The sequence below is a fragment of the Plasmodium malariae genome (assembly GCF_900090045.1).
Source record: "Plasmodium malariae genome assembly, contig: PmUG01_00_44, whole genome shotgun sequence".
Taxonomy (NCBI): domain Eukaryota; phylum Apicomplexa; class Aconoidasida; order Haemosporida; family Plasmodiidae; genus Plasmodium; species Plasmodium malariae.
In genome coordinates, this window is record NW_021638318.1 from 1 (window position 1) to 14900 (window position 14900).

A 14900-nucleotide genomic window follows, 5' to 3' on the forward strand; every position below is an offset into this window, starting at 1 on the left:
TTTCTTTTTAATTTTAATTTCTATATGATACAATAATTTTATTTATATAATATAAAAATACATTTTTAAATATTTAATATGAATCTTCACTTCTAGAAAACCATCTGCGATAAATCATGGAACAAGGAATTGAACAGAAATAACGTATTAAATGTTAAATTTAGAAGATTATTAAGTAGTGAGACAGTAGAATCGGTCAGAGATAAATTTAAACTTTTAAAAAAAAAAATAATTAATTTAGAAGGACAAAGCGCTGAAGCATTTAAAAAAAAAACATATGTATTACAGAATAATAAACATTTTCATGAAGATAAGAAATCACCATATAGTGATGCTTCTTCTTACGATGAATTTAATTATTTAATGAAAAACTCAGAATTTGATGAACTTGGAGAATTCGACTTTGAACCTAATTTAAAAGAACAATCACCCACATTAGAACATTATGATAATATTCAATACAATTACCAACCAAAATCTTTAAAAAAATTGCACTCAAAATATGACTCAAATTTACACCATTTTAGATCAAATAATAAATATAATTCTATTAATTCAGAAGGTGTACGTGAAGTTAATATAAATTATAATAAAAAACAATCAATAAAATTTATAATTTTGTTCTTCCTTATGCATTTAATAATTCCGATATTCGTTGCCTTAATTGTATTAGCAGGTAAAATATTTGGTTTTATATCATTCTCGTAGCAATTATGTCTATTACTATTTTATATTGTAATCCAGTATTTATTGTAGTTCCTAGTAAAAAATTTTTTAATATTATATTCTAATGTTTTGGATAACACAATTTATTTTACATTAATATACATAAAGTTAGAGTCTAAATTAATCTAAGCGTAGTAAAAAATAAGAAAAAAGTATTCATTGTAAAAAGTTAATTTTATAAATTTGTTATATTAATTTGGAAATTCATAAAACGTTATATATTTATTTATAGATAAAACTACATTACAAATAGAATTATATAATATTTGAGTTATTTATTTATTCATATATTACCTTAAAGAATTGTCTTTGTATAATTTTATATGTCTTGTTATGTAAGAAATTATTTGTATTGGTATTTTTATTTTATATTATTGAAGTTTCAAAATTTATAAAAAATTTTATTTTCTAGCGAATAATATATATATATTTATGTAAATTTGTAAAATAAACTTTAGCATTATCAATTTAAAAAATATGAAAAGGTAACATAAAATTACATTAACTCATGTATTATTATTTGAAAATATGCATGGTTACTTTGATTTTTAATTATCAAGAATATATATTTACTATATATATTCATGCGTAAATTTGATAAACATAATATAATTATTAACTAACAGTTCTTATTTACTCTACAGATTGTAGAATTTTTTGTTTTTCTTCTTTTCTTTTGTTATGTTATTTGGCATACTGAATAAACAATATATTATCATATCTTACATATGTAGACTCAGATCCCCCTATTTACAAATTTTATTATTATACATTATAAGAAGATATAAAACATTGTATTAAAAGTTCGTTAAGATAAATTAATATATTTTACCTTTTCATTTTACTTATTGAATGCGTCATCTATTTTTGCACAGTTTTAAATAATTTAAAATTTTTATCTTTCATTTCGTTAACATTTTCTATTTATAAATATTCATTATAACATTAAATGAAGTAAATCACATGCTTATCGATTCATTTATCAGTATATTGGTTGAAAAAATACACGTCCAAAAATATTATGAAATCTTATTATATATATTCCATCAAATATAGAATTTTAATTAATTTCATAATACAAGTATAATAATAGTTTTTTGTTACACATTCATAATGAAAAATATATTGATACTTTGTTTATATGTACAATTTATATATTAATTTTAATACAACTTTAAATTTAATACGTTTATATTATTTTCGTTTATTTCCGTCTATTTTAATATTTTATAAAATTACTATCGTATCTAATAGCGTACGCACTATTATATTTATAGCATAAAATTTTATAATTATTAAAATGTGTTACTTTGTAAATATTCTTATATAATTAATAATAATATTTTCCGAGTAAACGATATTTTTACATATAAAACATAGGCATAAATAACTATATTAGTTTATTTTGTACACTTTTCCTATATATCTATATATACTTTTTATACTTCATCTAATACATTAATATATTTATCTATTCTCATTATAATTAATGAGATTCTACATATTAAAAGTTACAAGATATTTTTAACAAGAAAATTATTTAAATTAACCATATTTTTAAAATATACAAAATTATAAAAAAATATCTAAAAAGTGATATATTTATATTTCATTATACTATATATTCTACTATATATCTCTTCATTAATTTTACAAGTAAATTTTAATGATATATTTATTTTTCAACTCTAAATACTTTTTTATTTTTTTTATTTATTAATATTGGAATAAATACATTTTTTTTAAAACACAATACTATTCTAAAATGAAAAAAGTTCCACATTATTATACAATATTTATGTATAATTTTAATGCACCACAGACTACAAAAAGCAAGTGCATTGGGGGCATTAATTATATTCATTGATTTCTTAATAGAATAAAAAGAAAAAATTTTATTTCCTATGGTACTACATAATAATTCATGCCTAATGATTATTATCATAAGTAACATTATATTACATACTATATTATTAAGATTTATGAAATGTTTTAATGAACTTGATAAATCATTTATTCATTATTTTTTTCTCCTAATACATTTAAAAAAGAAAAAGAAAAGAAGTTTACATTATATATAAATTTGCAGTTGCAGAATTTTCATCCTAAATGTAATTTCTATTTATTGTTAATAATTCTACAAAATAACTAAAAATGTTCCTTAAATGCCACTTCTTTATAATCTAATGTTCATTTATACGTAAATATGTTACTGAAAAAACTGATAGAAAGCTAACATTCAGCAAATAAGTTGTTACCAAGTGTAAATATTTTTTAAGATGGACTTTTAAACTGTTCTAAGATACGTTAAAAAAACCATTACAAAAATTTATAGTTTAAATGAAATTTAAAAGACATATATCTTTTGCAAATACACATATTATTTTATGAATTTCAACATATAAGTAAATATAAGAAATAAAGTAAAACTTATATAAAGAAAAACATATAATATATTTTCTATTATGATGTACATTGTGTTCTATTAAAAATGATTATATATAGAGACACTAAACATCTATGTTATTTCCTGTTAAAAATGTGCTATATAAAATATTGTTTCTCTTACGAAATGTAATTTTTATTTAAAAAATTTTTGTAATATAAAATTCATATATATTATATACGTAAAATTAATATTTGTAATAACATATTGTAATATATACGATTAACAAAAAAGTATATAAGAACAATTTATGTATTCTATTTAAATATTCATTATCATGATTATAAATTTTTTAATGAAGAATTTTCCATTTGTTAGTGTCACTTAGTGTAGCCCATAAACATACACATAATTGCAAAAAAATAATATCGTCACTTCATATAACTCCAGTAAGTAAATAACACGTCAAATAAAAATTAAATCTCTATTTCAGTTTAAGTAAATTCAAATTTTTTATATTAAATGTAACAATATTAATTATTTTTATAAATGCTGAATACAAAATGGTATATTTCCTTTTTTTTCAATTAAATATTATATAGATGCACAATTAGACATTTGTTCAATCTTTTTATAGCTATCTAATTAATAAAATAAAAGATGATATGTTTGCAAATGAAGTACCATTTATGTCAACTTATACTATTACTCATAATAATTTTATAAAAATATATATCATTAGCATCAAAATATTGACATTACTTAACCTTAATTATGAATAATTTAAAATAACACTAAGACCATATTAACTATAATTTTATAACATATATATACAAATATACATAATAACACAAACATAAAAATAATTATTTATTAAAATTTGTTCCACTAGATTAAACATATGAATTTATTTTTGTTTCTATTATAGTAACTAAACATTTACATTTATATATTTTGTATTTAGACAATTACTATCACTACAAAATAATAAGAAGTTTCTGTGCAGTGTAAACATAAACAATCTATTAATATTAATATGTTAGAACGCTCACTTGCTCTAAAAATAAAAAAGTAAAAATAGAAGTAGATTTTGTATGTATAACATTTTTTTATAATAAATATTAAATTAAATATTACATATTGAATTGACAGCATATTTTAAATAAGAAAATTATTAAGTCTATTCATCCAATTTTTAGTTACAGCAATTTATAATCCTCAAAATTAATAATTATTTATGTAAATTCATTTTTAAAATATATTATTATACTACATATTTATAATTTCATATAAAAACTATTCAAATTTTTAAAAATATAATAAAATGACTTTTGCATTATATAAATATTATAATCCAGTTATAATAAATATTAATTAAATTTACTTTCAATAATAATAAACAAAAACAAAACACTCTTTTCGTCATATTATATAGATTAATAGACATTTACTTATACGTCAAAACTAATAATACATTTTTTTATTTAGGTCACGCGATAATACTTTAGAATTCAAAAAAGGTAAAATAAAAGTAGACAAAATTACTTCACTTGTTACAGTTAAATACATCTATTTTATACTAATTTAACAAAAAAATATCATGTATACACTTTTATAAGTATTTTGTAGAATATACATATATTTTACATGTAAATAAGCTCAAAATTTTACATAAAACCATGTGTCATAACATCAAATTACATTTAAGAATTCAAATAAATACAAAATTATGAAACAAATAAGGTTAGATAGTACATCGAGAAAAGGATTTTTATAATTTAAGATCATATTAGATTTACATGTAATACCTCTTTTTAAGTTTCTCAAATGATCAGTCCGTCTCGAAAAATCTTTTTCAAGATAAGCATTTTTTTTCTTTCCATAATATATTAACATTTTACTGTTCGCTTCTAAAAAACGCTTTTTTGAATCCAAATTATGAGAATTTTTTGATTTATTTTTTTCATAAATGTTTTTCCTTAAATGCTTCTTTGTTATATACCCTCAAATGTCATAAAACGTACAATTCGTTATATTTATATCCATAATAGTAAACTAAATAAAATATTAAATGGGAAATTTATATTTCAAGTTAATTTAACTTTCACTTAGAATTAAAAATTTTTAATAAATTTATAAGATATATTTTATCCTATAATTTTAGAGCTCTCAATTAAATTCGAAGTAGAAAAATTAAATGTAATAAAAGATGCCAATGCGAACAGTAAATTTTTTTCATCTTTAATAATATAAAGTTTTATATTTTTTAAATTTCAAAAAAATATATTATATTATATTATAAAAGTATATATTATAAAATAATATACTATAAAACAATAACGGGATAAATTTAAAATAGTTAATAAAAAATATTCAAATTGTTATTTAGATAAAAATATGAAAATAAAAACTTTAAAATTATAAAAATAAAGGTCAAAAAAATTAGAAATTATAATTTACTTTTTAAGACCTGAATTTGTAAAAATATTAAATGATATCTTTACAAAAACTCCTATATAATTAGGTTTAATTATATATTTTATTATGTATTTTTCACTTCCAATACTATTAATATTTAGCTAACCCCTTTTTTCTTTAAGAACTGTTAATTTTAAAAAATAATTTTATGAAAGTAATGTAAAACTACACATATATACAAAACACGAAGCTTTGCAATATGTAATATCATTCCCTTTTTAGCATCTAAATATTTTAATGTAAGTTAAATTCTTTTAGTAATACATTTAGAACTACTCGTTCTTATATTTCTGTTATTTATTTATTTTTTTAATATTATAATTTCTGTATGTACACATTTTAAATATAGTGACATAAAAATTGAATAAGGAAAAAATATTAATAACTAATAATTCTCATATAAAACTTAAACTCTTCTTAATCATAAACTTAAATGATTATAATTATTTACTAGAATAATAAAATGTTAAAAAAAAAAAATTTAATATTTAAAATGGATTATATTTGTTCCCCTTTAACTTTTATGCATTTTTATTTAAATAATTTTATATTCTTTTAATTTTCTTAGCACAGAGTTCTCTGTTATGTTCTCCCTAATCTTTTATTTTATTTGAAAAAACAAATTTTTTAAGATCACTATAATAAATTCATATAAACCTTCTTATTTCAACATGATTCGGTTTATCTAAAAGAAACATTATTTATGTTCTTTTAGTATTTTAATTTTTTTGATTAAATAATTTTGTTATTAAAAAGTATTAATAAAAATAATGAAATAATGTGCAATAAAATGTTAAATATTCTTTTTGTTTTTTGTGAATACTAACAAATTTAAAATAAAAAAGAACACATTAAAATATGCCTGTATTCATTTTTATTATTATATTTTTTTATATAAAACAAACATTATTTTATATATTTAGTTATTTTAAGAACACATGCGAAAAGTGTTTTTTATTTATGAATATATCATAAGAAATAGAATTTCTAGAATTTTTTTTTTATATTTTTAGAATGGTATTAAATGTTAATTTAAAAATAAAAATAATAAGCGAGAAAATGATAACTATTCACATTTTGGTATATATACTCTCTTATTCTTCAGTATACATAAAATAAATACATTTGTCTAATGAATTTATATAAAAAAAAGAATGGCGTACACAAATAATAATACGTAAGAAGTTATATTTTCATACCTGTGGTATTATATTTTATTTAGAAAATATAAACTGAATTTTATATTCCGTTAAAATAAAAACACGAATTTATACGTGAAAAAATAGATAAATCTTTAAAATACATTCTTAAATCCTTAGGGTTATTACTTAGTACAAATAATATATAGAGGTGTCTCTAAAATGTAATATATATATATTAAAAATATTCCTGCCATGCATTTTTTGTTTTTTTCCTAATTTATTGTATAAATATATGTGGACACAGAAATTTTATTCATAGATATAATTTACTAATAAATACAATTTTCAATGGTTCTTTGAAAAAATATATAAAAAGATAAGTTTTCTTTTTCATTATTCTGCGTTTTTTTACATTTTAATTTGATTGTTCTATTTATCAATAAAAGCTTACAAAAAATTATCCCCCACAATAATTATATATATATATATTATAATTTTTTTCTGTATTGATTTAATATATTAAGATGAACTATTATTTTATATACTTTACAAAATATTGTTAACGTAAAATAAAATAAAATGATTCGAATGATATGTTCATCCTAATAATTGTAGTTGTTATCACATTGTCAATATTTTTTCACAATGTAACAAAACAGGCCCATTTAAAAAATATAATATTTCTACATGTTTCTTGAAATCTTATATTTATTATATTTAAAATTTAAAATAAAATTATAATATATATATTACTAGTATTACTATGTCATTGTACTATGCACCATTTGTAATAGGTTTATGATGTTGAAGTAGAAATAAAAAAAAAAAAAAAAAAAATATGGTTAACTATTAATAATAGGCGCATATTACCATTTTGAAATAACTAAAATTTATGAAAATGCACGCTATAAATAAGTTTCCTAAAAAAGAAATGAAATCAAAAAAAGTCGATACAAACACAAATATACGAATAAATTCTAGAAAACTATTAAAAAAAAAGGTTAACAATAGTACTATTAATATATACCCATATGTATTAGATCAATGCAACAATGAAAAATGGGAACTGGATAAGGCATATTTCTTATTATTCAACGTAATATTTATAAAAAAAGAAAGCAAAAACACTTAATAATTGGGGAGTGATTGATTCAGAATATATATGAAAAATTGAACATATGATAATAATATATTAAGTAGACGAAATTATTTATTGAGCAAACTATTTAAAAAATTATACTAGAATATTAGATAAGAGGAAAAATAGGCATCTTTTCATAGATTAAAATTTAAATGGATAAATGGAATAATACAATATATAGATAGATAGAAGATAAAACAAAATTGTATACAGTAATTTCTACTGCAATACATCATATAATAGGAATGGAGAAAAGTACTTTAAAACATTGACCGATGAAGTACATGTTCAAGATACAACAATATATTTAAGAAGAATACTTTAAAGAATTAAATAAAAAACGTGATATATATACACATATTAATGAAGATACATCATTATGGTAAAAACAATTATGGAGCACTAAGTAGATATCAAATCTTTCTAAGAATACTATAAGCAATAAAGAATAAAACTTATAAAAAAATTATTGCTATTGATATGTATGAAGGTTTTATAGTAATAAATATATGAATAATGAAACACGAGTTAAAGAAGCTTTTTTAGTTCGACGATAAAAAATATTAAGAGAATAAATTATGCCGATAAAAATTCTTATACTTCATATACTATGGAGAAAATAAAAGAGTCATATTAAAATTAATGAAAACAAGAAATTTTAGGAATATAAAGTTGAAGAAACCACTGAATACATAAGCAGACTTTCGAAGAGTTTTGATGTTGATGAAGAACTGATTTAATTTAAGGAGAAGTATTTTCCTAATATAAAAAATTTTAAAAGAAAATACGATATAGAAAGAAGATAAAAGTATATCAAAGTTATTATCAGAAGAAATTATGTAAAAGTAAATAATAGATAGAAATAATGACTTAAGTTAACTAAATATTGTTCCTGATAAAAAAAAATATATATATATGAAAACAGAATCTAAAAGAAAAATTATAAAGAATTATATACGGAACACAATGAATAGAAAAAAAAACGGGAATATACAAAATTTTGTATATGCCAATAATAGAATCTTCATCTTCAGAATACAAAAAGGAATTAGAAGAAAACAATATAGAATGTGTGTAGATACTCCAAGACAATTACCTACAATTAATTACGATTTATATTCCATATTAAACAATCCCTATATATGATTATATTAATATATTTATACAATAACAGTTCATGTGAAAAACAAAAAGTAAGATACACCGAACAAAAAAAAAAAAAAAAAAAAATACAACTTATAATGAGAAAAAATGTAAAAATAAAAGCATCAGATGAAGATTCGTTAAAGAATGCGCAACATAATAAACAAGATAATTAAAATAATTTTTATATTTTTGATACAAAAAAAATATTCCTACATGAAAAAAGAAATATTCAAAGACCTCGTTTATATAGATTTTCTTAAGGAAAAAGGACTGTTAGTAATAGGATTTACAAAAAAATAATACTTAAAAAATACGGATTAAGAATTATTTTACTTTTATTATTAATAATACCCACAATACATTTAACATAGCATTTCGTATATAAGAAGATGTGGTTGCTGAATTATGAAGGATTAATACTCAGTTAGCAGAGTAAAATAAATGAATATGGTCAACTCCATCAGAAAAGTTAAAAGATAGTTTGTCATGCTTATTGGGATTTTTAGATGAATATCCCACTAAAGGAAAAATTTCTGCTCTAAGACATTAAATTGGAACACTAATATATTTCATAACTTTCATTATGTTAGGCATCGCTCTTATATTCAACGTTCTTTATTACCATAATAAAGTTAAAAAACATAAAAAAATCAAGTTCAGCAAAAGATAAAATTCATAGTAAAAAATATTTATATATTCTTAAAGAATTTCTTAATATCTAGTAATTGATATAATATTTTTAATCTTACTACACATAATCATAATATCTTTAATTTTGTATATGTCCCAATATATATATGGCATTTTTTACAGACAGCAGTGAAAAAATATATTCTTTGTTTTATTGTGAATTTGAACGTTTTGATGTCCTTTAATTTTTAATATAAAGAATTGATTCAACTGGACTAAATACTAATAATACGTAAGCGCATATATTTTAGCATACTTTAATTTAAAATATATATATATATATATGCGCTAAATTAGCATATAACATCATACAACATATATAATTACTGAAGTAAAATATTTATATTCTACTAAAAAATAGTTTCTTTTCTTTTTTGTCTTATTACTGTCTAAAATGTTAATTTGTTTAGTCTATTAAAAAAATATATTGCTAGTTTTAAATCAAAAATAAACTCATCTTATTTTGTATTCAAAAAAAGACGTGAATATACTTTGTTATATTGATATATATATATAATTTTTAATTATATATGATATTTAATATACTATAAGTTGACTCTATTTAAAACATGTTATAAAGTGTATTAATTTAAATGCCTTTTTTACGGTCATTCCTTTTTTTGTACATAATATAAGTATATATAAATGTATAATAAAAAATTATTCTCAAAAAATATTAATTATTTATAATTCTTATATAAATTATGAACTATATATCATTACAGTCATTTAAAATCTCAAATAAATTACTACTTAATTATTCATATTAATTGTGGTGTAAATTAAATTTTGAATAAACGAATTAAATATATATAATAACGTAAATAAATAAATAAATACAAGAAATATATACATTTTATTCTATAAAAAGATTAAATTAACAAATTAAATACAGTTATATATTAAAAAATAATTTGTTTAAATTGTTTTCTGTTTTTGTTTTAGTTTTTTTCATAATGATATAGTGCTGAAGTTGTATTATGTAACTATAAATATAAAAATTTTCATTTAACATATTAAAAAAAATGTATTTTTTTCTTAAATAATTCAATGATAAACAGATAAATATTTCTTTATATTCTGTACTTTTACATTGTCCATAAATATATTTTGTAATATGTTAGCACTTTAAAGATGTACAAAAATATATGTTATTTATATTAAGCATTATTAATTATCTCTATTCTAATAATAATTTAAAAAAAAATAAAATACATAAAAAAAAAAATTATCTTTTCGTAGATAATATATAAATACTTATTATTTTTTTTCTTTTGGATAAGTATAATTTATTTTTAAAAAGTAAATATTTTTTTAAATGATTAATTAAATAAATATAATTTGTAAGTTTTTGTCTACAGCATTTTATTGAGTAGTTTTCAAATATTAAATATTATTTTTCATAGACTCAAATGAAAATTATAATTTGAATATAAGTTCTAGTTATTACATTTACATACTCTTTAAATATAATCATTAAATAGGTGAAATAACGTATCCATATTTTTTCCTTTGCAACTTTCCACATATGATATACAGAAAATGAAGCAGGTACATATGGTTATATCAGCATAGAAAAATTAAAAATATTCTAATTAGAATATTAATAGTGCATTTAAAATTATGTTTACTATTCATATATCTTCTAAGTATATATTATTAATTAAAAAAAATAAATTAGTTGAATATGAATATTTTTTTTATAGAAATAACATTATAAATTAATCTTAATTTATAATTAAAATTTTTAAAAATTATGGAAAAATATAAAAAGTCAGATTTTATACATCTTTATATATATTTTTTCATAGATTATATAATATTATGTTAAAAACTTGATTTTTATAAATTATATTATAGCCTATAAAAAAATACCCATGTTTACTAAATAAGTAATGTAATTGCTGTATATAACAGAACAAAATGCACAAAAAATAAAATTTTTCCACTATTATTATATTACAATTATTAATATATTTTATGAATATTATCTTTTGTAAAAAATATCTTTATAAAATTAGTATTATTTGTAGGATAACATTTTAAAAATTAGTAATTATATTTTTAACATGAAGAGCAATATATAATATATGTATTCTCAACATTCTACACTGTATGTAAACTAAATATTTTCGTATAATAATAAATCATATATATTTTTTTTTTGCTTTTTATGAAAAAAAATTAATACATATATTATTTAGCCAGTTACTTAGAGTAAATAATTGTATAATATATTTTGAATATTTATAAATAAACATATTTTATTTTAATGAATGTTAGTTATTTTTTTTTTTATATATAATTAACATTAAGAATTTTTTAAATATTTTTAAAGTTTTTTTCTTTGTATACCCTGTGAAATACATGGTCATTATATATATTTTATTAAATATTTATGAAGTAATAAAAACAAATTGTTTTAAAAATAAATATAGCATCCCCCATAATAAGCAGCAAAATAAATAGTTATTAATTTTTCCCTTGCTGAATATATATGTATATTAATAATCTATACAATGGAACAAAAAATTAATTCCACCTTATTTTTCAAAATTTCTGCGTTTATGATTTTAAGTTGGATATGTCATTTTTGTTGTGATACAGTATGATAATGTTATATATGGATTTCTGTAAATTTTATATTTTTTGTGTTTTATTTTTTTTAATAATTTTTATTATTATTATATTATTTATTGTATGAAATAACGTATATTAACATAATTTTTTTAGAGAACTAATAACAAATTGTTAATTGAGAAATGGACACCATGTAGAAGATTAAATACAAGATGTTATCGTTTACTAGCAAAATATAAAAAGAATAAAGATTCAAATACTTTAGATCTTAAAGAGGATAAACCATTCAATGGAGATAGGAACAAAGGAAAAAACAGACAGTCTAATAGAAGTCCATTAAATAAGGCGCAATACTATACAGAAGTTATAGATTATGATAATGGGATGTTTGATGGTAAATACTTCCATTTTGAAAAAAAATTAATTAAGAAAAAAGACTATGATGATTTACTTGAAAAAAAAAGAAGAATTTGTGATATAGCTTTAAAAAAAATAAAATTCAGAAAATACAGGTATGGAGCTTTTATGACTTTCCTTTTTTTCTTGTTCGCAATTGGATTGCCAATATTACAACATTTTAAGTACTTGAAAGCTGCAGGGGATAAAATTAAAAATGCATTAACATTGGGAACAGTATGGTCAGCAGTAGAAAATGTCCTAGGTGAAACTAAAAATCATTTTTATCTAATGTCATTTGGAATATTAATGTTTATATTGTCTGTCTTACTTCTAATAGCGTTATATAAGCTCTTAATAAATAAAGAAAAATATAAAAAATTTAAGTTGATGGCAGAGTAAAATGAACAATAAAGAATATACATTTTTCTGTAAGGACGTTTCCAACGTTAACTAATATATATAATATTTTTACGGAATATATTCTTATAAAACATACTTATAACTATTATAATTTTATAAATATATGTAGGTATAATTTTTCTTTTTAACACAGAAGAAAAAAAAAGTTAAATTAATCATTTTTTCGTTAATATGAATGTTATGATATTTTTAAAATTTTATTTTATACTATTTTTTCACTTTAATTGCATATTATGGTTTAATATATATAATATTCCTATTTCAATAGGATCTTATAAAAAATATAGTTTTGTGAACTAAAATTAACATATAAAAAGACAATACAAATCAATGTATACGAATAATGCCTTAGCTATATTCGAACTAAAAATGGTACTTCATGTTTTTATATTTTTGTAGAATGCAAGGATTTTCTTGGTTCATCTTATGGTAAAAATTCATTATTATCTTTAAAATGATAATAAATATGACTTTTTTAGATTTTAATTAAACAAAGTAAACATATAGTATTTCCTTAACACATAAAAACAAATTTTATTTACTTTAAAAAATAACTGTTAATATTTATTTTATAAAATAATAATTATGAGAAATATATTATAATCTATATATGTTGTAACATAAATTATATTATATTCTTATTTCTTTTTTTTGAAAATCATATATCATATTTTATAAATATATTAAAAAATAATGTCCCTATAAAATGTGTGTTATTTATAATTTTTTAATAAATTCAGACTACAAAGTTTTCAGAACTAAATGAATAATTTAAGCCATTAAATGCTTTATTAATATTCATATTTACGCGGTTAACATCCTAATGAAAATTTAAAAATGTACTATATATATATATTATATTTTTTTTTTTTTTAGTTCATTAAAAGTATAAAATAACGAATTAAATATTATCATATATGAAGAAATAATATATTTAAAATGCTTCCTTTTTTATCTTAGTTTTTTCAAAACAGTTCACTTCTAAGAACGTGTTATATATATATAAATATAAAAATTTTCTTTTAAGGTAACGAAATTACATATAACGTTTCATAAAATTATATAAATATATGTATACAAATATTTATATATATGTTATAATTTTTCCTAAGGTATATATATATTATATAGAGTGTTAACACCGATGTGAAGATGTATATATATATGTATAGTTTATACTAACAATTAATAATTTCTTAAAATATAAATCTTATTTTTAAAACAGAAAAAAAGTGAAAAAATGGATTTTTTTTTTATAGGTAATTTATAAATGCGTAAGATTCATTTTATTTTTTAAGCATGTTTTAATAATATATATTTAAAAAGTTGACCTATTTTTTTTTTTTTTTTTACAATATTTAATTAAATAAATATAAGATATTTTACACTCAAACTTTTTGCACCTAATTTTTATTCATTAAATTTGAATTTTCATAGATTCTGATGGAAATTGTAGTGCAATATTAATATATTTTTTATTTTTAATAACTTCATAAATTTCAAAAAGTACTGATTAAACCATTGTATAAAGAATTCGTATATTTTTCCTTGTGAATGTATACATGGGATCTACAGAAAATGAGACGAACATATGTGGACAATACTGCATGGGAAATTAAAAATGTTCAAATTGGAATTTTAATAAGATAATTATTATATTCATTATTTTATTTTCTAATATTTCTTTTTGTTTATATTATATATTACTATAATTTCTTAAAATATATGTTTACTTGTAAGCAATTTTCGTGTGCATAGATGTATAATGTGATCCTATTGTTATAATATATAT

At 18.7% G+C, this 14900-nt stretch overlaps 1 protein-coding gene and 1 pseudogene across 2 annotated transcripts; both read left to right on the forward strand.

The window, feature by feature from the left end:
* The first annotated feature begins 96 nt into the window (after nt 1–96).
* Nucleotides 97–666, forward strand: PmUG01_00073200 (annotated as a pseudogene). The gene has a single exon. A coding segment is annotated over exon 1 (570 nt).
* Nucleotides 667–12228: 11562 nt separating this feature from the next.
* Nucleotides 12229–13087, forward strand: PmUG01_00073300 (fam-m protein; the record flags this gene model as incomplete). Its single annotated transcript, XM_029006210.1, has 2 exons — nt 12229–12315; nt 12443–13087. The coding sequence occupies 2 exons, from the start codon at nt 12229–12231 to the stop codon at nt 13085–13087; spliced, it is 732 nt and encodes a 243-aa protein (XP_028859227.1).
* Between the last annotated feature and the right edge of the window lie 1813 nt (nt 13088–14900).